Genomic DNA, 27042 nt, shown 5'->3' with positions numbered 1-27042 from the left:
CTCACAAGACCTCAACACCCACTCTCTGCCCCAGGCAAGGTGTTCTCTAGGGCAAGGGTCCCCAACCCCGGGGCTGAGGACCAGTACTGGTCTGTCTGTGGCCTGTTAGGAACCACTTGGCTGCACAGCAGGAGGTGAGGGGCAAGCTAGCGTTAGCATTACTGCTTGGGCCCCACCTCCTGGCTCCTACCCCAACCCCCCCATCTGTGGAAAGACTGTCTTCCATGAAACTGGTCCTAGGTGCCAAAAAAGTTGGGGATAGCAGCTATAAGGGGTACTGGCAAAGTACACATTTCATTTCTGTCTACTACCACATTCAGTTATCCCAAAACCATTCCTTCTACCTTCCAAACCCCATCAGTATTTCAAGGTCCAACTCAAGGATCAATTTTTATAAAGCCTTTTATAAAAGTCTTTTTATTCCAGTCTACAAAGACGTTATCCCTACACTGCTACTGAATTTAGGGGCAGTATATTATGGCTTAGAATTTATCTTCCTGTAATTGTTTCTGGCAAACAAACTAGGCCATATATACTCTTTCAATTTGCCAATGCTTAATACAATGCTAGAAACAATACAGGTTTTAAATAAACAAAAGGCTGAGATATTAAAGAAAAAGTTATTGTTATAGAATGGAGAAGAATCAAATCCAAGGTCTAGCATTTTTGAGTCTTCTGAATTCTTTTGGTCTAAGAATAACCAGTACTGCATCTTACCCTGATGATTAAGTTTCCCGAACAAAATATTGCAGCTGTTTAGGAGGTGAGCAGTCTTCCATCTCATTACCCTTCTCGACATGGCAAATAAATAAATTAGCATATAGGCTTGTATTTAGTCCCTATGAGTGCCTACTCTGTGGCTAAGTATTCTTCTAGAATGCAGGGATATAGCACTGAACAAACCTATGTCTCTCTCTCTACAAAGATTTTAATATAGGGGGAGGAAGTAGAGAATAACCAAATATGATGTCCAGAAGTAGTAATATATACTACAAAGAAGAAAACCAAATAGGTAAGGGGACAAAGTAACAGAGGCCATTTAATACGGGTTTGTATTGGGTTGGCCAAAAAGTTTGTGTTTTCTTTTCAATACAATGACACTAGTAGTGCTTGGTTGTCTTTAACTTCATTTGAAACTATTTAGTTAGACTGTATCGGACAGCTGTCATATCAGCATGAATTAAAAAAAAAAAACCTCATCAAAATTGGTGAATTTTTGTGCAGCCATTTTAATACTGAAAATGGAAGGTAAGCAAATCTTCAGCATAATATGCTTTATTATCTCAAGAAAGATAAAAGTGCAACTGAAACAAAAAAATATTTGTGCACACCTAAAAAAAAAAACTTCTGCAGTATATGGAGAAGGTGCTGTGACTGACTGAATGTGTCAAAAGTGGTTTGTGAAGTTTCTTGGTACTACTGACAGACATTATGGCCAAACAAGTCTTTGCTGTGGGGCTGTCTTATGCATTAGGAGATGTTTAGTAGCACCCCTGGCCTCTACCCACTAGAAGCCAATAGTGGAGATAGGCCACATAATCAAAATATCCAAGTCAACAGTTATTGGTGAAAATGAAAAATGTCTTATGTTTTATGGAAAAAAATCATATGCACTTTTTGGCCAACCAAATATATATTTATAATAACAATGGCAAATATTTATTGAAGAATCAGGGCAGAGTAAAATAAGGGATAAGATTATTATTTTAGATGGGACAGTGAGGAGGGCCTCTCTGATATGGCAAGGGGAGATATAAAGGAATGAGCAATCCAAATTACCTTGTGGAAGGGCATTCCAGGCAAAGGAAATACTAAGTAGAAAGCTCTTGGGCAGGAATATGTTTCTCTTGTTCAAAGAGCAGCATAGACAAGGTGACTGGAGAGCAGTGAGCATTAAATTGTACAAGAGATGGTCAGAGGCCCTGGCCAGGTAGCTCAGTTGGTTAGAGTGTCATTCTGACATGCCAAGGTCATGGGTGTGATCTCCAGGCAGGGCACATACAAGAAACAACCAATGAATACATAAATAAGTGGAACAAATAACTACTGTCTTTCTCTCTGCCTTCACCTCTCTCAAATCAATAAGTAAAAATTTTTTTTTAAAAGATAGGGTAAGGGATGGTTAGAGAAGTAGGCAGGGGTCATGTCACATAGAATAAAGACTTCTGGATTTATTCTGAAAAGATGGAAGGATGTTGAATGGTTATGACCAAGGGAGCAACATGGCCTGATTAATCTAAGAGATTATTTTGGCTACTTTTGAGAATAAAATGTTGGAAGCAAGAGTGAAAACAAGTACACCAATTTGGAGGCTTCTGATTTCATCTGTGTATCCCCAATGTCTAAGACAGCACTTGATATATAAACCCTTAAATATATAACACTTAGGGCAATATTTATTATCCCATATCTTTAATATAATATACCAAACCAAGGTTTGATTCTCAGCATTACCACTTTAAGTTTGTAACCATCCACATATTACTTAATCTGAGCCTTAGTTTCCTCACCAATAAAATGGAGCTACCTCAGAGTTTTAGTGAGGATTAAATGTAACAATGTATATAAAGCACTTAGCCTAATATGCCTAACACAAGACAGGACTCAAAAAAATGGTAGTTGGTTATTCACTACCCACCCCCACCTCCAACACTGAGAATACATTTGGAAGATAAGTGACTTCATTTAAAGGGAAGTTCACAAAAACAAATAAAGCTCTTTAATAGCAGGAATACCAGGAGCTTAGTTATGGACATGTTAAATTCAAGATGCTATTAGCCATACAAGTAGAGATAGTAACCAGGCGGTTGTATATACAAGCCTGGAGTTCAGAGGAGAGAACTGGACTGGAAATAAAACATTTGGGATTTAGATCATAGCTGGTACTTACCGTCATAAGTCTAGATGAGATCACCACGGGGATAAGTATAGATAGAAAAGAGAGGACACTCAAAAACAGAGTCCTAGAGTACAGGTAGAACTGAGAAAGAACCACCAATCAGGTAGACAGAAAACCAAGAGTATGGTAACCTAGAACCAAGTGGAAAAACTGTTAAAAGTTTAAAAGACAAAGTTAAGAAGTCAGATTGAGTAAGATGAAAACTGAGAACTCCTCACTGGACTTAAGTGATGTGGTAAACTGGCAAGGGTGAATATCGTATTAAAAAATATTTAAGGAGAAAAATGTTAAACAGTAAATTTAGACAATTCATTTAAGAAATTTCTCTGAAGGGCCTGGAAAAAAATGGGGTGGTGGCAAAGTGTAATCTCAAGATTTTTTTTTTAAGATGGAAAAAACAACAACATAAATCTTTATAGCAGAGGTTGAAATTGATGACTAGGAGAGAAAAGGAGAACTGCTGTAACATTACCCTTGAGGAAGCAAGAGCAGATGGGGTTTGATATGGAAGTGAAGGGGATTGACCTAAACTGGAAGAACAGGTATAGTTCATCCTTAGTAACAGAAGAGAAGCTGTGTATATACAGATGCAGGGAGCTGAACAGATGCCATGAAAGGAGCTTATAGAAATTGTCTTATAACTAATTGCCTCAATTTCCTCAGAGATATAGGTAGAAAGTTCATAAACAGTGACATGGGACACAAATTATAGTATAGTTTAAAGAGAAAGAACAAGTATGAAAAAGTAATCTAAGAGAGTGGGAGAATGAATGAACTAAAGAAATACAGTGAGTGATTTAAAGTAAAATTAGTTGACAAGTGTTCCTTCACCCAAGTTTGGCACCACTGGTACAGGTTAGATATACAGTTTGTGGAAATTTAGGAATAAGCAGGATATGGGTTAGTCAAACAAGTACAATTAAGGGAGAGACCAACAGAGGAACTGAGGGTGTATATAAAGAGTGATAACAATGACTGATTAGAAAAACAGAGTAAAGAGGGAGGTGAGAACATGTAGAGAATGAGAAGAGTGAAAAGGTGACAGCATGAATAGATTGTTGATCCTGGTGGAGTCTTTATAGTAAAGGGAGTGAGGCAGAAAAAGAGAGTTGCATATGGAGAGGAGGATATTTATAGTTCCACCTGTCATAAAGTAAGAATTACTATATCATAGACCCAGATCTCTGGAATTCCTATACTTACTTAATAAGAAGGTTCAGTGTAGAGGTAAAATGAGAATCCATATGTCAGAACCGAATGGCAAGTAAGAGAAGTAAAGGGAAGAGACGAATTACAGCCTAGGATGTCCTCATTTTTCTCTGTATAATTTAACAAAACCTATTAGAGAAAACTAATTTTAACTTTTCTCAGGAAAACTGATTCGTGTTCAAAAAAGAATGCAATCTGAGGACCTCCAGTCAAGATGGCGGCACAGGCAGAAACGGCTCACTTCTTCACACAACCACATCAAAATTGCAACTAAAATATACAACAATCATTGCTCAGGACCACCAGAAATCGAGTTGAATGAAAGTGTGAAAACTGCCCTGGCTGGCGTAGCTCAGTGGATTGAGCGCAAGCTGTGAACCAAAGTGTCGCAGGTTCGATTCCCAGTCAGGGCACATGCCTGGGTTGCAGGCCATGACCCCCAGCAACCACACGTTGATGTCTGTCTGTCTGTCTCTGTCTCTCTCTCTCTCCCTTCCCTCTCTAAAAATAAATAAATCTTAAAAGAAAGAAAGTGTGAAAACTACAGAATTAAAGAAACCATCTCCAACCCAGATTGGCAGGAGGTATGCGGGCACAGAATGGGCTAGTCCCTCACCCAAGTGTGGTGGATAAAAATTTGAGAAGGATACTTTGGGAGTGAGGAGTCCCAGCCCCACACCATGCCCCCAGCCCAGGGTTCCTATGCCAGAAAGATATGTCCCCACAACTTCTGGCTATAAAAACCAGCAGGGATTGAGTCAGTGGAAGAAACTGCTGGAGCCCAGAGCAGTTCCTCTTAAAAGAACCCACACACAGACTCACCTACTCAGACTCATCCCCTCTGAGCTCCAGCACCAGGGTAGCAGCTTGAAAGGCAGCAGTGGAATATGGGGAAAAATTGAAGCGTCTGGCATCAAGACGAGCAGAGGCCATCGTCCCTTTTCTAAACCATCCTCCTCCCATAGAGCAGGCAAGCTGGTGCTATATCTGAGACTACATCAACCAAACTAATGTTGTTTGACCCAGCTGTGGATATCCCCAGAGACTTCGCCGCCCCCCCGCACCCAACTTCTGGGCCCACCCAAGCTGCTTTTCCATGTGAATGGCTAGTCTTAGCTCATACTTCACAACTTCCTAAATCCTATCAAACAAGCATCAGCTGGCCTCAGTAGAGTCACAGGCATGGCACTAGCAGCAGCTAGCCTAGACTCACAGCTTGGCTTCACCTGGGAATCTCCAAGTAGCAGCCATCTCAGATTGCTTGTAACTCAGGCAGGTTAGCACCAGGCAAAACATGGGTGTGGACTGACCGTGCCCTGAACCACCCAGGAAAGCCCGGGGCCAACGCACCCCGTGGACAGCTACAGACCACATCAAAGCACCACCACCCTACCCTGCCCCTGCACAGTTGATCCTCCATGGAGGCAGAGGTTGGGTGGTAAGTGGTCACAGTCCATCCCTGCAGCAGACTGGCCTGGGTAAATCCCTCCCACTATTCTGCCAACAGCAACCAAAGCTCTACTGTAAGAGAAGGGTGTACTCAGCCCACATGAAGGGTGCGCCTCGAGTATCCAGCTTGGGTGATAGTGGAGGCTGTGTCACTGGACCCTAAAGAACACCTACTACATTAGGCCACACTAGTAACACACAGAGTCAAAGCAGCTCTACCCAATACATAGAAACAAACACAGGGAGGCTGCCAAAACAAGGAGACAAAGAAACATGGCCCAAATAGAAGAACAGATTAAAACTTCAAAAAAAAAAAAAAAAAGCTAAACAAAACAGAGATAAGTAATCTATCAGATGCAGAGTTCAAAACACTGGTTATAAGGATGCTCAAAGAACTTAGTGAAGACCTCAACAGCATAAAGAAGATCCAGTTAGAAATGAAGGTTTCACTAATTGAAATAAAGAACAATTTACAGAGAAACAACAGTAGAGTAAATGAAGCTGAAAATCAAATCAATAGGGTGGAAGATAAGGAAGTAAAAGACAACCAATCAGAACAAGAAAACAATTTTAAAAAATGAGGATAGTGTAAGCAGTCTCTGGGACAACTCCGAGAGGTCCAACATTTGCATTATAGGGGTGTCAGAAGAAGAGAAGAGCAAGAAATTGGAAATCTATTTGAAAAACTAACGAAAGCACAGAGCCTCAAACAAGATGGATGCAAAGAGGCCCACTCCAAGACACATAATGAAAATGCCAAAGGTTATAGATAAAGAGAGAATCTTAAAACCAGCAAGAGAAAAGAAGTTAGTTACCTACAGGGGAGTTCCCATAAGACTGTCAGCTGATTCTCAAAAGAAATTTTGCAGGCTAGAAGGGAATGGCAAGAAATAGTCAAAGTCATGAAAAGCAAGGACCTACAACCAAGATTGTTCTACCCAGCAAAGCTATCATTTACAATCGAAGGGCAGATAAAGAGCTTCCCAGGCAAGAAAAAACTAAAGGAGTTCATCATCACCAAACCATTATTATATGAAATGTTAAAGGGATTTATTAAGAAAAAGATCAAAACTATGAACAATAAAATGGCAAAAAAAATATCTATCAGCAGGTGAATCTAAAAGAACTAAGCAAGCAAAAACAGTCGGAATCATAGATACAGAGTATTTTGATGGTTGCCAGATGGGGAGGGAGTGGGTGAAGAGGTGAGGGGATTAAGAAGTACGAACAGGTAGTTACAGAATAGCCACGGGGATGCAAAGTACAGTGTAGGAAACGGAGTAGCCCAAGAGTTATACACATGACCCATGAACATGTGGTGGTGACGCTGCCTGAGGGAGTGGGTGGTGCTGGTTGAAAGGAGGGCAAAGAGGGAAAATCAGGACAACTGTAATAGCATAATCAGTAAAATATAATTTTTTAAAAAGAATGCAATCTAAGTTTTTAAAAAGATTTAATCACTTTATTATTTTCTATGGTATCCAGTTTGTCCTCTTAATCACTGTTCAAAATATATTCATAGGTTCCAAATTCCTACATTTCTTTGCTTACAGTTCAATGTATAAAAGTAATTTAAGCTAGACTTAAGTGCCATTCTCTTTAGTTCATCCATTATTTCTGCATTTCTCAAACACAGAAAAATCATCACTTTAAGTAAAAACAAGTTTCCCATTTAAAGATTTCAAAGCAAACCATTACCCAAATATACATCCACTTGCATACTCTTTAAATTACCCACTTTTCAAATCTATCTAAGAAACAACTTTATATTCAATCTGTTGAACAGTTAAATATACTATTAAAACAGTATTTTTCAATAGCCTGAGAAAAGAGTCTTGATTTTTACCTGGCCATGCAACATTTATCAAATTCTATTAAAATTCTTAGTAAATGTGAATGACAACGGCAGTTACTTGCTTTACTCACCTCCTTAATAGCATCTTCATTGGGGAGAACAAAACATAAGCATGTGATATAGGCTTGCTGAAAAGACGACACATTGGAAATTTCTTTAGATTCTGCACATAGCTTTGATAAAGCAGTAGCCTGGGGGATGCAGTTAGATTTCAACAAATGTTTTATTCGCATTTGCAGAAAGAAAGGTCCTTCTTCTGCAATCAATTTATTGACTAGAAAAAAGGAAAAACAAAACGATTTAATAGCATACCACATAATATGTCATGGTTGTTAAGATGAAGTTTGGTATCTTTTGTTTGTTTTAGTGAATTAAAAATTCAGTTGATATAACGGAAATTGGATCTAGTCTCAATACTCATCTAATAGAGCAGAGAGCAAAATAAAATAATTTTGCTAAAGCTTCCCACACTACTTAGGTAGTTTTATTTGGAACACCAAACCTTTTAATAAAGCTATTATCATTTCATCAAAATTTATTATTTGACCTCCATCCTCATTTTCTGATAAGGGTAGTAAGAAATAGTGAAATGAACTATAGACATAAGTGCAAAAAAAAGAAGGAAGTGACCTACGTTGTATTAACAACTTACACTTATGAGGTACCAACCTTTAAACTCAGTTTTTATATACCTCTCGTTTATTCCTCACACCACCACCAAGGCAAGTCTTATCATCCCCAGTTTAAGGTTAGAAAAATTAATATTCAGAGAAATTAGGTAACTTGCCAAAAATTCCAAAGCCAGTGGTGCTCTTTCCTCTAAACCAGGCATTTCTCAAAGTGTGTTCCACCGACCAAAAGACCTGAGAGATAGTCCTAGAAAAAAAAAGGATTCCTTGGTCAAATCTCTGAACAGTCCTGCAATAAAGAAAACTGTCCGCTTTTATTTACTCCATTGCTTCCCAAACTGATTTGACCAGAGAACCCTTTTACACATATTATTAGTACAATGTAAAATCTATGTTCCTGGTTCAGTACACACTTTGGAAAATGCTGCTGAGTAGTACTAAATATTAAGCACCTGAGCACTGATTTGCACAGTGTTTCGGACAAGTCCTCAATTTATTAATAGTAGATATTCAACAAATGTGTGGCATCACTTTACATAGTATTATTTAAAGAATAGGAGTGGGAATATTGCATGTGAAGACAAGTTGTGAATGAGCAAACTGCTTTAAGTGGCTCATCTACACTAGTGTTCCTCAAACCTCAAAGTGCCTTCTGAATCACCTGGGGAATCTTATTAAAATGCAGGTTCTATTTCAGTAGGGGCTAGGATGGGACCTGAGATTTTGCTTTTCCGACAAGCCTCTGAATTGATACCCATGCCTTCAGGCCACATATGAGGTAGAAGTTACTAATACAGGTATTATTAAAACACTGGCCTAATCTTAACTATATCATCAGAATCAACTGTAGGTTTTTAAAATTCTCTTTTTTTAGCTAATACCATGTATGCACATGACACAAAACTCAAAAAGCATACAAAAATGTATACAGTTAAAAACTGCCCTCCTTCTATGCTAACCCCCGGCCCCCAGTCTACCTCCCCAAGAAACAATAACCACTTCCAATTTCTTGTTTATACTTCCAAAAAATTCCTGAATACCAAAGTCATATTTTTTCCCTTTTAATTTATCATACATATCATTCTATCATCATTGTAATTTAGAGTTATCTCAATACTTTAAACAACTGAATAGTTATTCCACCGTGTGGGTGTAATTTAACCAATCCCTACTGATACACTTACAAGTTGTTTCCAATTTTTGGCAATCCTCAATAATGCTACAATTTACAGCACTGTACCTAGACTATTCCACACACATGACTATAGATCTACAGAAAAACTTTCTACAAGTGAAGTGCTGCCAAACTGATCTCCAGAGGTTGCGCCAATTTATATTCCCACCATTTAGAGATGGAAGGTGCCATTTCCTGTGGCACTTTGAGAAGGTCTGGATGCCAAAGCTTCAACTCTGGAGATTTTGATTTAGCAGGTAGAGACTGGACCTCAGGGGTGGGTGGGTGGGTGCTTTGGTTTTAATTTCCACAGACAGCTAATATGCAGGCAAGGTTAAAAAGCATGGACAGAAAAATCATTTTCACTTGGACTTTTCCAATTTAGTCTCACAAGCACTAAACTTCACTAAAGAACTCATAACCATATCTCCCACTCAAACAGCTCTCCGTTCCTTACTTCTATTTTCAGTAATGGTATTCTCTCAATCATATAGAAATGAAAATTTGGCATCATTCTTCCCTGCCAAATCCTTTCCTCAAGGAAATCAACTTAGTTGTTGTGTCCTAGCAATTCTTTTCTAAACTCTCTCCAATCTAATTCCTCCATATTATTTCCTGCCACATCTGTCAGCTCTATTTATCTGCCCTCCCGATTGTAAGCATTTTCACAAATCCCACACCTGAAAACAGGTGTATTATCTATACAACCCTCCCCACTTTAAATCCCCGCATTTACTTCTTTCACCTCACTTAGATTTCTCTTTAAGTATAGTAATAAAAGCTTCAAGTATACAAATGTTGAGATCTCAGGTTTGGGAACCACCAATCCGAGGGTGAACCGTGACTCTGATACACACTAGCTGTGAGACCTCTGGTCAGACTGACTTCTCAGAGCCTTGAGTTTTTCATCTGTAAAAAAGTCAGTAACACCCACCACACAGAGATGAAAGAATCATAAATGAATTACTAGTAAGGCAGACAGGACACCTAGCACTGGGCTAGGCACAGAGTATACACTAAATACTAGTTGCTATTACTTGTCTCTGACAACCCTCTTATTACATTATCAAAAATTTGTGATTACCATGTCTTCTTAACTTCTGTATTCCCTATAGGACTAAACTCAATGTCTTGTATATTTAAGAAGTTTAATAAAACCATGTATTTAGTAACTGAATAGTTATCACTCCTTAATCAAAAACCTTCAATCTCCTCACCTCTGCTCAAATTCTGCCCCTAAAATCTTAACTCTGTGGCTTTGGGCATGCATAACCTCTCACCTGTTTTATGGATTAAATGAGATAGGAAAGCACTAATACAGTGTCCATCACATAACAGGCACTCTATAAACCATACCTGTTATTTCTAGAGGTAAAACTACTTTACTCAACATAGTCAACCATAATTAAACTGCTATTATCAATTTTTAACACAGATCAATCTTGCGTTTTAAAAAATCATTTTAAGTTATGTTAAAAATCAATCTTTATTTTTAAAAGGAAATCATCCATACACTAATATTTAAAGTATACACTGAGAAGTCTCACTGTCAATAGTGTACCTTTCTGTATTTTTCCCTAAATATTTTAATACAAAACAATTTTAATCATATATCCTCTTTTCCATCTAAAGTCAACAGTTGAACTGTTTTGGTACATGTCTTTACCTAATTCTTCTTTTTCTGAACCATTTAAACGTCAGCTGAAAATATCATGACAGTTTACCTTTTATATAGTTCATCATGTAAAAAATGGTAACACTTTAGGGTCCAGTTAAAAAAACAGCTTTTTCCCCCCAATTAGGAAAGCCTGTTTTTATTTTTACTGGAGACTCAAGTGGCACAAGACAATTAATTAAATGGCTTCAGAGGTAAGGGACAGAAGGGAAACAAAAATTAAACCACCAGGGGGAAGGAAGTAGGAGCTAGCCAGTTCCTTCTCAGCCTGATTTAGGGGAGAGAGTTGGTGCCTCTCCACAGTAAGGATGGATCACGTCTTTGAAACCTTGGTAGGGGGGAGAAAAGAAAGCAAAAGGCTACTGCTGTGGCACTCATAAGTCTCATGGAAAAGGGGAGAAAGCCTGTGTTTTGAAGCCATAAATTATAGGATATAAGTCAGTCGGAATATTGGCAGACACCAGTTGGTAGTAACTCTGGGTGACCTTGGAGTTGGAGTCACTTCAGTTTTGTGATGGGAGGATCCTGCTGTTGATGGGGGTCTGAGGTCTCTGGGGCTACGGGCTACCCCTACTTCCAGCTGCTGCCATCACCGCTGGCTGTAGAGGAGGTTTTGTAGGCGTTAGACCTCAGGCTGGGAACCTTCTATGGGGCTTGGCTGGGGTAATTCTCACCATCCCCACCTTCTATGGTAGGCTGTTGGGGTGGAAAGGCCTTCACTATCTGGGCCGGAATCTAGGTGGGAGAAATCCTTTATGTCTCTGCTAATCATGGCAGGCAGAAGTGTCCACAACTGGTATTTAGTACATATTCCAGCAATAAATTGGAGGGTGGGGTGGGAGAGGGTGCAGAGGGGCACACAAAACTCAAGAATTCAAGGCAGGAACAGTAAAAATCTTACAGACTATTTTTTTTTAATTCAAAATCTAAACTAAAAAGCATTTACGGAGTCCGTTAGAAGTTTAAAAATAAACATTTTTATACTTCTGATTATTACAGTATTGACCAGAAGACAATCAATGAGATGATGGCCATTGCTTTCTGAGAGTCCAATGTTAGTATCTGGGCTGTAAGAGCAGTTGAGCTGTAAAAAATGCTTTCTCATCTTATGACCTGAAATTAGGGTAAGAGTCAACTGAGAAAGCAGATAAGCCACAGGTTGCCCACCATTTATACTGTGGTTCTCAGATTAATTCCTTAGGTATGTAGGTATCCTGTACCCATTCAGTCTTATAGATAATGGGTACTTAATTAATCTTTATTGAACAGATATGGGCTGTTAGGTGAACAGTGCTTCTCCCTACTTCTTGATTTTTTTTTTTCTATGTGAAAAGGAATTAAGTACTGTTAACTCCTGAGGTGGGGTGGTGTATTTGATTAGCATGCATCAGGGGAAAATAAACTGGGGACATTTAACACAATTCCACTCTTTTTCTTGGGCACAGGCCTGCCCGCAGAGAGCATGAGTTCTTCTCTGCTCTCATCAAGACTTATCTAAACTGGGACCTGCCAAATTCTAGGATCCTTTTGAAACTATTTGGCTGTGCCCTGTAACAAATTTTATTAGTAATAAAGGTGATATTTTGGCCTCCATCTGCCTATATTTACAAAGTAATGACATTTATTGGGTACCTCAACAGAAAACAATAAACCCCAATCTCTTTGCTATTTAACAGCTCTTACTTTTTTTATTCTTTCTTCTTTGCCAGTGTAACTGATAAGCAAAGTTATCAGAAGAAAAGAAAATCTGAGTACTATTATTGGTAACCTCACTATGCAAAAAAGCTCAAATGGCACATATAGAGTACGCTGTCAAACTTGGTGAATGAATAAGCTAACTGGGATATTTTAAGGCTTTAAGAGTCAAATGGTCTGTTCTAAGACCTAAGCTAACTATTAATCAGAAGTGTAAATAAAAGCTGTTCTGAAACTCATTTTTATTCCAGAAACATATTTAACAGAATGCGATTCTTTTAATTTCCATTAACTTAAAGCAAATGAAGTCACAATTGTTGTTCATAACTACACAAGATACTTTTCTGTGTCTAACATGCAAATGTCAACTCAAATACAAAAATTTTCTGGTCTTAAACTGACAATTTTGCAAATAGAAATATTCACTCTTTACATTTATCTGCAAACACTATGTTCAAATATTTCTGAAATTTAAACAGTTTTTTCACAGTCCTCATCTGTAGCAACCAGTGAACAAGTTATGAACAAAGCACTACTATATACCAAAGTCAAGAAGCAAATTACTCATTTCTATCTCAGGAACTGTACAACATTGTTACTCAATACACTATTTTAAAATAAGTGCAAAAGGACATTAGAAGTCTACCTAAAAATGCAAGAATCCTTAGGCAAAACGTTAAATGCTAATGGTTAGTTTTTACTATTCCAAGGAGAACAGAATGGCTAGGGATACATATACAGAAAAAATTCACAAAACTTTAACCCATAAATAAATTTTAATTCTCTTAGAACTAAGTCCTCCTTCAATATAACAAGTAAGTATTAAGCCTTACCTTCTTCTGTTTCTACTGGTTGTTGAGCAAGAATTTTAAGAAGAACTGGATTTTTCCACACCCCTTCCTTGGTAACATGAACCAATATTTGTAGGTTATTATTCCCAAATTCCAATAATGCATCATGTGACTCCTAAAACAAAAAACAGCACATTTAGAAAACAGACTAATAGGCAATACAGACAGTAGTTTTGTCTTTCAAATATATCTGAATATCTATGAAAGGACCTATGTCTTGGTGGGGGGAGCTATCCTTAAAGCTTTGTGGGATTATGATGCTGCTCTCTTAAAGAATAAAACTTGGGTGTTTTCACTAAGTTAAATGGTATCTTTAAAATGTTTTCCTGAATTATCCATTTTCACTAAGTTGAAGGGTACCTTTAAAATGTTTTCCTGAATTTCCCTTAGGTAAAATTATCACAATTCATTTACATCTTTGCATTACTAAAGTATTTTATGGCCAATGACACAGCTCTGCCTTAAAGGATTCTGCAGTATTCACACAGACAACCTATTCCTTTGAACAACAATATTAAGCCCTAGTTGGTGTGGCTCAGTGGACCGAACACCAATCGGTCTGCGAACCAAAAGGTTGCCGGTTTGATCCCCAGTCAGGGCACATGCCTGGATTGCAGGCCAGGTCCCCAGGGTGGGGCTACATGAGAGGCAACCACACATTGATGTTTCTCTGTCTTCCTTCCTTCCCCCCTCTCTAAAAATAAATAAATGAGATCTTTAAAAAAACATATTATCAATTGTCATATACTTCCAACTGTTTAAATTTTTCTACCAAATGGCTTTTTAAATGACAGATAGCTCTATATAAAATGTCGTGGAAAGTCTAGGTTACTAGCTACCATTTTATCTCCTCAGAAAACAAACAAAACATAATTGCCAATAGTTTGTTCTTTAAAAGTACTTACATACACTAAGGGTAGGGAAAGGGGGGTCAGAAATTTAACTTGGCATACATGATTAAGTATATGTCTCACTGTCTTCTACTACTAGTGAGGATTATTGGTTGTTGCCAGTCTAAAATTCTCAAGGAACATAAGCTTCCATTTATTGCAATATATTCCTTTGGAGTTTAAAAAGTTCACTGACCTAAGAATGTTATCTTATATTCACTCAATTGAAATATGAAAAATAAAGTTCATTTTTCCCACTTAATTTTCACATAAAAAATTACAGGTTTTTGCCCTGGCTGGGTGTCTCAGTTGGTTGGAGCGTTATTCCTCTACACCAAAAGGCTGTGGGTTCGATCCCTGGTTGGGAGCATGTATAGGAGGCAACTGATCTCTCTCTTTCCCTTTCCCTCTCCCTCACCATCTCTCTCCCTCTCTCCCCCCTCTCTAAAACCAATGAAAGCAAGCCTTTGATGAGGATTTTAAAAAATATGTTTTTAATACAAACATATACTCTCTCAATATGCTAAGTTATCTTCTACTGAGAAAGGGTTTAAGACACAAAAATGACACAGAAAGTGACATTCCCAATTAGTACTTCACTAATAGCAATTATTTTACTAATGGTGCTCGACTTGTCGTCCTCCTTAATTTAAGACAACAGGCATTTACTTTGCACAGAAGATGAAGATTATATGTGAAAATTTCAGAATTTGCTGTGTCTGGTTACCATGTTTATGATATATAAACATACCTGTACCATAATACTTTAGTAGAAAATACTATCACCAACCATGATACACAGCAACTAAAATAAAAGCTACAGTTTGAGTTAAAAACAAAAACAGTTTTCCACTGCAACTAGCTTTCTACTACTTTTTCATCTGTTCTAAACACAAGTTTATTCTACGTAGGCATGACAAGTGTGATCTTTTGTTATAATGTATATATTTATATTATAACAAAATTACTTTAAAAATATTAAACAACATCTTCAAAAACTATGATGGAATTTTAAAAACAATTTTAAAACTTAAACTGTAAATCTACAATACAGAAATACTAGCACAAGATGTTCACTTCAGCACAATTTACAATAGCAGAGGTTTGATCAAATAATTTATGGTGCAACCACCCAACAGAACTCCAAGTAGTTATCAGAAAGGGAGATCTATTGAATATATATGCAATCCTAGACATATGTCCATGATTGCGATACTGAAATTTATAAGATATGCAGTCTTCATCCACAGTTCCTGGGCATGAAAATTCCCCACCCCTTCCCATGTAGAAGAACTGCCCTATCTGGCTGTTCCTCTGTTACATCCTTTCATAATAAACCAGTAATCTAGTAAATAAAGTGTGTCGCAGTGTCACAGGTTCGATTCCCAGTCAGGGTACATGCCTGGGTTGCAGGCCATGACCCCCAGCAACCGTACAATGTTTCTCTCTCTCTCTCTTTCCCCCTCCCTTCCCTCTCTAAAAATAAATAAAAATTTAAAATAAAAAAATAAATAAAGTGTGTCTCTGAGTTCTGTGAGCCACGCTAGCAAATTAATCGACCCCAAGGGGGTCATGGGAACCCTCTGGTTCACAGCAGCCAGTCAGAAGTATAGGTAACAACCTGGACTTGCACTTTGCACTCTGAGTTGGAGGGGGTCATTGTAATTGCCAATCTGTATAGCCAGCCAGTCAGCAGTGCAGTTAACAACCTGGGTTTGTGGCTGTTGTCTGAAATGTGTGTGGGAAGGAGGAGGGAGGCAGTCTTGTAGCACAAAATGTTTAACCAATGGAATCTGACACTCTCTTCTCTGGGCATATAGTGTCAGAATTCAGCTGAACGAATTCTTCAACACCCTGCTGGAGTCCAAGAACTGCTTGTTGGTGTGGGAAAATCACACCCTATGTTAATACTTAATGATAAAATTATTGTTTCAAAAAGTCACCAAAAATAGGGTCTCGTTTTTATTAAAAATTCCATTTAAAAAAAATTTCATTTCAGAGTTGTTTTTTAAACAGGAAAACTCTTATTTATTTACTTACTTACTTACTTATTACTTTTAGAGAGAGGGGAAGAGAGGAAGAAAGAGAGAGAGAGAAACATCAATGTGTAGTTGCCTCTCCAAGGCCCTCACGGGGTACCTGGCCCACAACCCAGGCATGTGCCCCGACGGTGAACTGAGCTGGCGACCCTTTGGTTTGCAGCCCACGTTCAATCCACTGAACTACACTAGTCAGGGCTCAGAGTGTATTTTCATATTCATAAGGGAAAGGTCTGAAAGGGTCAGACAGCTTTAAGTTATGACTGAGTGTTCTACCTGTGGTCTGTCTGCTCTGGTAAAAACTATTCTCTTAAATAAAAGCACCCTGAAAACCATATGGCCTTGTGACTTATCACTTAAAATAAGAAAACCTGAAGGTTTTACCTTTTAGATTTCAAAAGGACTATAAAATCTAAAGACTATACATCTATCTGTACCTCTACTGCATTTATTTTATTAAACATTCAAAAATACATACTAAGTATCTGATAAAAAAATTACACAGATAGGGAAAAAGTGAAATATTTTATTCAGGCATACTATCTAAGAAGAGAATAAAGAAATGAGAGTATTCTCTCTTCAAAGAATACTAATAAAAATAATAGCAACAGCCCTAATAAATTAAGTAGATTTGCCCTTCTAGAATGCCATACGCCAGGACAAAACTACTGGCAGGTCTCAGAACAAAGAGTAATGATATCAGTGTGCTATGTATGAAAGATGATTTTAGCCACTGTATAATTATGTGAGGAATTAGTACCGCATTACAGGGATTAAAATAGGCCAATAGCCCTGGCCAGGTAGCTCAGTTGGTTAGAGTGTCATCCCAATATGCCAAGGTTGCAGGTTCAATCTCTAGTCAGGGCACATACAACAATCAACCAATGAATGCATAAATAAGTAGAACAACAAATTCTTGTTTCTTTCTCTTTCTCTCTCTCTCTAAAAACTAATTAAAAAAATAAAATAGGCCAAGAACATAACAAAGAAACCTGTTCTTCCTAAAGAGAAAAAGATTAACATTATTTCATTTTGGGTGATACAGGTATATCCCAGAAAGGAAATTTCCAGGTAAGGAAGTATGTCTGTTAATATGCAGATCTTTACTTGTATCTACATGAAACAGGTCTAAGCTACTATGGAGTTTGGGTCTTTAAGGAAGCAGTTAACAGACCTCAGATATAAACTGGATCTAACTTAGGGCAAGCTTATTATTTAACGTCTCTATCTATGCCTGTCTCCCCATTTGTAAATGGAGTCAAATGATTATAAGGTTTATAATTTGATTAAAAGATACAAAACATGTAGAGTAGTGTTTGGCACATAGTAATAAATAAATGATAACTATTATTACTTATGTTATGGTTTTTTTTAAAGATTTAACTCGAGAGAGGCAGAAATGGAGGGAGAATCATCATGTGTGAGAGAAACACCGACTGCCTGCCTCTCACACCTGCCCCATCTGGGACCGAACCCACAACCCAGGCATGTTCCCTGACCAGAAATGAACTGGCAACACTTCAAGTTTCAGTACGATACCCACCCAACCAACTGAGCCACACCAGTCAGGGAATAAGTCTATTTCTTAACAAAGTTTCTCTGTCTCTACCAGTTAACAAGCAAATTGGCCTCCTGTCATTGGCAGTGCACTTTCTTTTCTTCCTACCCTACTCTCCTCCTCAACCTGCTAGTTTCTGATCTGCTCACCCTTAGAAAGCTGATAATTAGGCTAATATGAGAGCCAATGTAGCTCTCCTGTAAATAAAATGCATGAACAGAATCCCTGAAGTTTTAGGGGGAAATTACTAGATAAGTGTATGATGAATGATCCAAACATTGCTACCTTATAACCATACACAATTTTACATTTTAATAGCTTTATTCTGTATAAAATTGTTTTTGAATAATGAAAACTTTATTGTTTTCTGAGCTATGTAAAGGCAAACAAAACCAAATGAAAAAAATATTTTTCACACACCCGCTTCACCTGAATGCTCTCCCATTTCACAAACTTAGTACCAATGTATAATGAACCTGTTTTTGTTCTAAATTTCCAAATTTAATTTGCTGGGAGAAATTAATTAGGTGTCTTGGATACCTAAACAGAGACCTTTTTTGAGCCCAAATCAACTCACCTGCAGAGACTGGAGAAAGAGTACCCACACTTCATGAGGCAGTTCAGTTTCAGACACTGAAAGTAGCAATTCAAAACAGCTCCTACAATATAAAGAAATAAATCAGTACATAAAGGTGGCTCGGGTCATAATCAAACTCTATAACACTGATACTGAATATGTATTTTACAGTTGTTCAGATTTTTAATAATTTTGTTTTTTTACTCTTCAAAATTTTCTTCAACATTGTTACACTGGCTTTCAACTTTAAAGAAGAAAAACCAGGAGACTTAATAATTACATTGTTACTTTAATACATTCAGTTAAGAATATAGACCTTTTGACAACTGTAATTGAACAATAAAATAATGTAAATTAAAAAAAAGAACATAGACCTTTTATAAATCACACACTGAACAGTTTTGTTTAGTTAATTACAGTGTGGGGAGGGTGCCCATATAGGAAATAATGAAACAAACAAACTCTGTCTCTGTTCTGATTCCAGAAGACAAAAACAGGAGCTCATGCTCCTGTCAATTCAGGTGATAAAATGACAAATGCATGTAACTGCCATCTATACAAGTTCTTGTCACTTACACAGGAAGTAGAAAGATAGGCAAGGATATTTCTTTACCTCTGACAAATCAAGCAAGAAAAAAAGAGTGTTCTTCTTTCTACCCTAACCAATAATGAGAAAAAATAACAGATTTTAAAAAGGAAATGCATAGCAACTTGAATAAAGATCAGTTCGAAATACCAATAAACCAACACCTCTCTAAAATCTTGCAGAATGTTACTTTACCCTTTAGAGATTAGCATAGGTAATATAGAAAACAGACTTAGTAGGAGGAATAATGGGATTATAAAACAAGGAATGTTTGTGTTCCATCAAAGGTACAGTATTAAATGTTTTGGGTTTTGGACAATAGGGAAGAAACCAGGTGAGGCCAGAGAAAAACAAAATAAATGGACCACCCAGACTAGAAGTTATTCCAACAAACAATCTGTAAACTGAACCAAGGTGATTTCCCAGACAAAAACTAAAAGCTGCCATATTTTTTCACTTTGCAGATGAAATTACATTAGAAATATAATTTTGTCTGCTAGCTGGCAGCCAAATATTAAAATAGCAGCTAAATTATCAGGGACTCTTGGAGTGGCAATCTTATACCATACCCTGGTATTTTCTGCTAGTAAAATTACTTGTTCCAATAATGTAACTGAATTGCAGATTTCATGTTTCCCCCTTCCCCAAAATGTTCCTTTAAGACCAAAACTGCTGCCAGATACTCTGTCACTTGAATTGAACTATACCTGAGGATAGAGAAAATCTATCATTCTTGGATTCTAGGCCTCAGTAGGAAAAGACACTAGAGGCGAACAGGTTATGTTACTTGGCTTCTATGTGTTGGCCAAAAAGTCCATTTAGTTTTTTCCATAAAATAAAAGACACATTTTTCATTTTCACCTGTAATTTTATTGATTTGTATATTTTCAGCATGTTAGCTATCTCCCACTATGGCTTCTAGTGAGTAGAGACCAGGAGTGTTGCTAAACATCTCCCAATGCGTAAGACAGCCCCACAGCAAAGACTTACTTGGTCAAAACATCAATAGTACCAAGAAACTTTGTGAACCATTTTTGACATGTTCGAGCAGTCACAGCACCTTCTCCATACACTAATCTTTTCTTTGCATTTCAGTTGCATTTTTACCTTTCTTGTAATGATAAAGTATAACATGCCAAATATGTTGCATATTTTCTTCCATCTTCAATATTAAAATGCTGCACAAAAATTCTCCAATTTCAATGAGTTGTTTTTTTTTTAAATGCACACTGATATGATAGCTGTCACAAATACAGTCTAACTAAATTGTTTCAAATGAAGTTAAAGACAACTAAGCACTACTGGAACCACCTTATGGGGGAGGGGGACTTTCTGGCCAACCTAATACTTCATCTCCTGGGAACCTGCATGTGAAGTCTCAAAGCAAAGGAAATTTCATGCAAAAAGTATGACTCTAATGGTGCTTCATTGAATACCATGATGCCATAGTAACTAGAAGTTACGCAAACATTACAACCAAAAGTACTCAGTTTTAAGAATGATTTAAGTTCTCAAACTTACAGTACTAATCTGCCAAGCACTAACAGGACATCTTCACATTCAGTAGTTAAGTACGGACGTGCACTGGCAAAGCTTTGGATGGCAAGTCGATATACCTCCAGAAGATACACCATATGTTCTGATGCATTCTTGTTGCTTGCATATTGCAACAGGGTCTAAAAAAATAAAATTAAAGTTTTAATTATTTGAAAAATAAAAACACTGAAACAAACACTGTCTTTGTTCTCTTTTTTTTTTTTCTAAGAGACATGTAGACCTTTTATTTGTCTTTTAGGATCTGGCTTATTTAGAGGATTCTATTTTCATCACTTAATGAATTGTTTTTGCTGAGTTAAAGAAAAGGCAGAACTGCTCTTCTGACATGAAAATAAATTTATGAGTAGAGCCATAAATTGCCTATAATGGTTCTTTCTAGATGTCTGGAGTTACCGTCTCTAAAATCCAATGATTTTCATTAATACAACGTTAAACTGAGCATTGACCATGTCCAGGCACTGGGTATACAAGAATTAAGACTGACACCTGCCTTCTACAAAGAGACTTATTCCTGAGTATGGCCCTTAGTTCTACAGTTAAAAAAATATATATATTTTTTGCATACATAGAACTGATTAGGCTTTATTTATACTAATTTATAAAAGGTTGATGTTATAATTTATATTTAATTTTATTTTCAAAAATTAACACAAGTCAAATGTTTACTTGTTTACAGTGAGGGGGGATAGCTATATTGTTAACCCAGGATACCCCATTTATCTAAGAGGTTGTCTGATGAGCACAAAATCTAAAATAAAGGAAAACAGAGCTATAATTAGACTTGATAAATGACATGTCCAACACTAAGAATTTTCTGATAAACCATTATACATATAGTTAGAATTCTCTTAACTAACATACTGGATTATACAATCTTTATATGCCAGAATGATCAAGCCAGTTATGTTACTATACCCATTCAATTAGGCACCTTGCTTCTTTACCAGTCACTTTAGAAAAATGTGCTCCTTCTGTATTTGCCCCCACTAAACCAAATTTTAATCAGAAAAAAAAAAACAAAACACTGAATAACAAGATTATAAAACTGACCCCATAAAATTTCCCAGCTAAATGAGTAGAGAGAAGGAACACAGAATATTTATCTGTTACACAGGTAAGACTGAGCTTTACAAATTCATATTTAGTACCAGAATTTATTCTCCTTGAGGTGAGATATTAAATTGTATCCATCATTATAGGCCTAATACTCCTCCACCTACAGGACATTCTCAGTTCTCACTAAATGTTTGCTGAATACACTCACCATTTTATTCACTTCACAAATATTTATTGATAGCCTACTCTATGTACAGTGCTGGGTGCTGGGGAAAGACATGGGGGCGTATCCTCTGGGAGCTTTCAGAATGAGTCACACATGATAGTTCAAACCAAACATGCAAATTAACCAACTGCTAGCTGAAGTATGCAAAGGGCCAACCAAGTGCATGCAGATGAGGGGGGTCTTTTCACAGTCCACCTCTGTATTTAGAATGCTCCTGTCACCAACGTAATCATCCTCAGACACAGACACTCCACAAAGACTACACCAAATTACACAATTTCAAACATTCAATACCTCATGGGTATTTATGCTTACAGTTTGCTTTATACTGATTTATATATTTTTTAATTCCCGAATCTTTTTCCTGTGTTAGTACAGTGAAATAGTGACATCTCCTTAACACACTCACCATGAGCATACTCTGGGCATTTGAATAGTCACTGGAATAATCTTCACTCCCATGTTTTGTAAAAACACAAGACTTGACTTTGGGTGGTAAACACACAGTGCAATATACAGACGATGTATTACAGAAGTGTACACTTGAAACCTACGTGATTTTATTAACCAATGTCCCCCCCAAAATATTTAATGTAATTTTTAAAAATATGAATGAATTATAATTATCTAATAATATTTTAACAAGGAGTTATTTCATTAGAATAATTAAAAAGAAAAATGGGAAGTATCTTATTTTACTTTAGAAATTTAAATTTTAGACAGCAATAAAACTGAAAGAGAAAGAGGAAATAAACGATATATATAAATCCCTCAAGTTCACTGGCATTCTACAAAGACCAAATCAACATCCTCTTCTCTTTGTTCCAGTAAACTCATTTATCCCATAAATGCCTATTATGTGGCAATACTATGCTGGGTACTGGGGATGGAGACTCTATTCCTACCCTTAAAAAGCTAAATATACTGACAGATCAGATATATAGTACACAAAAATTAGCCCAATTAGGAACCATCCTTGACAATTTTAAACATTCTTACTGGGGTGCTCTCATTCTTATCCCAAACAGATTATCTCTCAAGTTCTTGCTATATACCTCGTTCAATTGCCCCCTTAGACATTCCCATTTGGATGTCCTAGTCAAATCACAAACTCGACATATCCAAAATAAACACCTTTACCAGAAAATACGCTCTTCTTTTCAGATGGCAAAGCTAAAAGATTATCTTTGAAACCACTACACCAAAGTCTGTAAATTCAACCTCAGAAATACCTTTGTTTCCTTCCACTAAGCTTTAGTTCTATAGCCAATGACCTAGACCAGGGTGCCCAACATCCTTCAACTGGACTACTACAATAGTTAACTTCTCTTGCTAAATACTCTCCATTTCTGTACATGTGTTAAATGACAACATATTTGTACATTTAAAAATTAATGCATGGACCCTGGCTGGTGTAGCTCAGTGGATTGAGCACGGGACTGTGAACCAAAGGGTTCCAAGTTCGATTCCCAGTCAGGGCACATGCCTGGGTTGCAGGCCAGATCCCCAATACGGGGTATGTAAGTGGAAACCACACATTGATGTTTCTCTCCCTCTCTTTCTCCTTCCCTTCCTCTCTCTCTAAAAATAAACAGAACTCTATAAAAATATATTAAAAATTTTTAAAGAAAGATCTACTTGGAAAAAAAATAAAAATTAATGCATGGGAGAAAAAAGACCAGAAGGAACTCACTAAAATGTTAACATGGTTATTAGCACTGGGGCAGTAGTAGGATTATGAAAATTTTTTGTTGTCTATATTCTTCTGAACTTCCCAGATTTTCTTTCACAAGCAATATTATCACATTTTGCCATGTATAATGTGCTCCCATGTATAACACACAACCATGTTTTTATACACATTACACATGGGATTATTATACCCATTATTATACCAATGGTATGTAATTGTTATAACCATGTATAATATGCATCCTTGTTTTTCCGTCAAAAATTTGGGCAAAAAGTGCACATTATACATGGCAATATATGGTGCGTTTACAAGGAAGGGAAAAATATCTCTCCTCATCCCAATTCTACCTTCATTCCGCACTGCATGGTTTCAGAGAGGTTGGCAGTATCCTGACTACTATTCTCTGAAACTATCAAGGAGGGAACTTTCTTTCAGGATGGTCATTATTTCATATAGGAATGCATTCTAATTTAAAACTCAAATCATTCAAGACTAAATTTCCCTATGGTATAATCGTATTTAATGTTTCTGAGCACAGAGTATGGGTTAGGGTTAGGCATTTTCCCAAGAGCTTTACATGCTACTAATATTTAAAACAACCTGCCCTGGCTGGTGTGGCTCAGTGGATTGAGTGCTGGCCTGTTAACCAAAGGGTTGCTGGTTCAATTCCTAGTCAGAGCACATGCCTGGGTTGTGGGCCAGGTCCTCAGTGGGGGTGGCATGCAAGAGGCAACCACATACTGATGTTTCTTTCCCTCTCTTTCTCTCTCCCTCCCCCTCTAAAAATAAGTAAGTAAAATCTTTAAAAAACATAACTCTATGAGCCAGGTGATTTACGGTCAGCACATTTGTAAAATGAGAAAACAAAGACATAGTGATGTTGCTATTTGCCTAATGACACCCAGTAAGTTAAGTGTTGAATTCAGGATTTGAACTAGGGTCACCTAGCTCCATGTGTTTTCAGAATGCACAAATTAACAACTATTTTAAGTGTACTTTTAAGTTCTGCTTTTTTCCCCACTCTGCATTAACTTTACTGATGGTTCACAAAGAAAGGACAAAAAGTATCTGGTATTTACTATTAAAACTGCATGTCCTATGGCAATAGGAAATTATGTGACTTGTAATAGAGGAGGGTTTGCATCATTTCAAAATTTGCACATAAAGCTAGAAGCCTTGTTTTGACTTTAACTTCTCAATATTTTATTAAATAAATTTGAATAAAACGTGATTGCACTATAATAGACTTCAAACAAGAGGTATCACTTAAGCTAGGTTTCTGAACTATGGGTCACTTTTGAAAATGCACAAATGAGGGAATTAGAAGGACTTCAAGTAGACAACAACTTGAACAAAGTAAAAAAAAAAAAAAAAAAACCCCTACTAGAATAGATGGTGACAGCACTTAAAACATCAACTGGTGAGGAAGCACCAGAGGTTTTCCATGAAGAGGCTATACTGGATAGGAGATGAAATAGAATGAATGGGAAAAGAACAGCTGGCGGCTTACCTTGAGAAAGGCTAGAGTAAATTGTCTTTTACATATGTTTTTAATAGGCTCCAACTCCCACTTTCTCTATCTAGTTAGCTGATTTTTTTAAACCCAGAAATATGACTGACTTATTTATCCATCTTCCTATTCATCCATCCTGATTAAATTTCACTGGATTTGGTCTATCATTCTAACCTAAAATCTGTCATGGAATTTAACTATGCTTTCTAATTTCATTTCATTTTCAACTTTTAAAAACATCTTTTACTGTTACCAGAAAAGCAGCCCTGGCTGGTATGGCTCAGTGGAATGAGTCCTGGCCTGCAAACCAAAGGGTTGCCAGTTGGATTCCCAGTTGGGGCACATGCCTGGGTCGTGGGCCAGGTCCTCAGCAGCAGTGTGCAAAAAGCAATCACGCATTGATGTTGCTCTCCCTCTTTTTCTCCCTCCTTTCCCCTATCCAAAAATAAATAAATATTAAAAAAAAGAAAAGCAATAAATTTATTTTTCAAAAAGATATAGATGGAAAAGCAAAAATTAAAATGTCAACAATCCACACTATCAGCACTCAGAAATAGACCACTACTAACAGACAATATTAAGTTTGAGAAACTTTTATGCCTAAATAAAAGCATTTTAATGGAAGCATGCTCTACATTGTTTTATAAAATCTTCAACGTCAGTATTTTTTTAAGATTTTAAAAATGTATTTATTTTTTAGAGAGGAGAAGGGAGAAAGAGAGAGAAAGAGAGAAACATCAATGTGCGGTTGCCTCTCATGCACCTCACACTGGGAACCTGGACCACAACCCAGGCATGTTGCCCTAGACTGGGAATCCAACTGGCGACCCTCTGATTCACAGGTTGGCACTCAACCACTGAGCACACCAGCCAGGGTCATCATCAGTATTTCTATGGACACAGCCTTGAATGTGTACCACAATTTACTACCCAATTCTGTTTCTGGACATTGTAGTTTCTAACTTTGCATTATTATACATAATGACAAGAGGACCCCTCTACTTAAATTTTTCCATGCAACCATGACAATTTTCTTAGGATAATGTCCCATAAATGAAATTGCTAAGTCAAAAAATGCCTAATTTTTATGGCTTTACATAATGCCAAATTCTATTCCACAAAAATTTGTTCCAATTTATATTTCTATTAGTTTAAGATAGTGACTGATGGAGGAGCTGTCACAATTATACTACAGCAAATTGATGGGGGAAATATAATGTGTTCTTTTTTTAAATACTAATTTAAAGACTTTTTAAAACTTTTTTAAAGATTTTATTTATTTTTAGAGAGAGAAGGGAGGGAAAAAGAGAGAGAGAAACATCAATGTGTGGTTGCTGGGGGACGTGGCCTGCAACCCAGGCATGTGCCCTGACTGGGAATCGAACCTGAGATGCTTTGGTTCGCAGCCTGTGCTCAATCCACTGAGCTACGCCAGCCAGGGCTTATAGTGTGCTCTTTATTCGACTTAAAATCCTTTCATTACGTTGCAATGAAATAAAATATTTCATGTTTCTTTTATGATGTAACCTGAAAATTTAATTACTACAGCATCTGCATGTATCTTCATCTGAATTATCAGTAATATTAAGTAATAAAGTTTGAATGAGAACAGCATCAACAGTTAACTTGAATTAAAAAAAAAATCAAAGAGGAGGGAACACTTCCTAACTCATTCTGCGAGGCCAGTATTTGTCTGAAACCAAAGCAAGGCAAACAGAACAGTGAAGAAAAAAAAAAACTACAGACCAATAACCCTTATTAACACTGATGCACAAACCATCAACAAAATACTAGGAAACTGAATCTCCTAGCATATTAAAATATATTATACACTGTAACCAAGTGGGGATTTATTCCTGGAATGCAAGAATGGTTCAGCATATGAAGATCAATGTACTACAGTACTCTGCC

General features: G+C 37.0%; 1 protein-coding gene across 2 annotated transcripts in view; it reads right to left on the bottom strand.

The window, feature by feature from the left end:
• Window positions 1-27042, bottom strand: part of RLF (RLF zinc finger) — an 83109-nt gene that overhangs the window by 32428 nt on the left and 23639 nt on the right. The window contains exons 2-5 of one of the 2 annotated variants that reach the window (XM_045858727.1): window positions 20608-20762; window positions 18501-18582; window positions 13419-13551; window positions 7484-7686 (exon numbers count right to left, since the gene is read on the bottom strand). In XM_045858727.1, coding sequence (XP_045714683.1) covers window positions 7484-7686; window positions 13419-13551; window positions 18501-18582; window positions 20608-20762 — 573 coding nt within the window. Of the gene's footprint in view, window positions 1-7483; window positions 7687-8199; window positions 8289-13418; window positions 13554-18500; window positions 18583-20607; window positions 20763-27042 lie in introns of those variants that run through there. The other variant, XM_045858728.1, reaches the window with a different exon arrangement.

The sequence above is a fragment of the Phyllostomus hastatus genome, unplaced genomic scaffold (genome assembly GCF_019186645.2).
Source record: "Phyllostomus hastatus isolate PE091 unplaced genomic scaffold, TTU_PhHast_1.1 phas_scaffold_182, whole genome shotgun sequence".
In the NCBI taxonomy this organism is placed as follows: Eukaryota; Metazoa; Chordata; class Mammalia; order Chiroptera; family Phyllostomidae; genus Phyllostomus; species Phyllostomus hastatus.
This window is presented reverse-complemented; position numbering and strand designations above follow the sequence as displayed.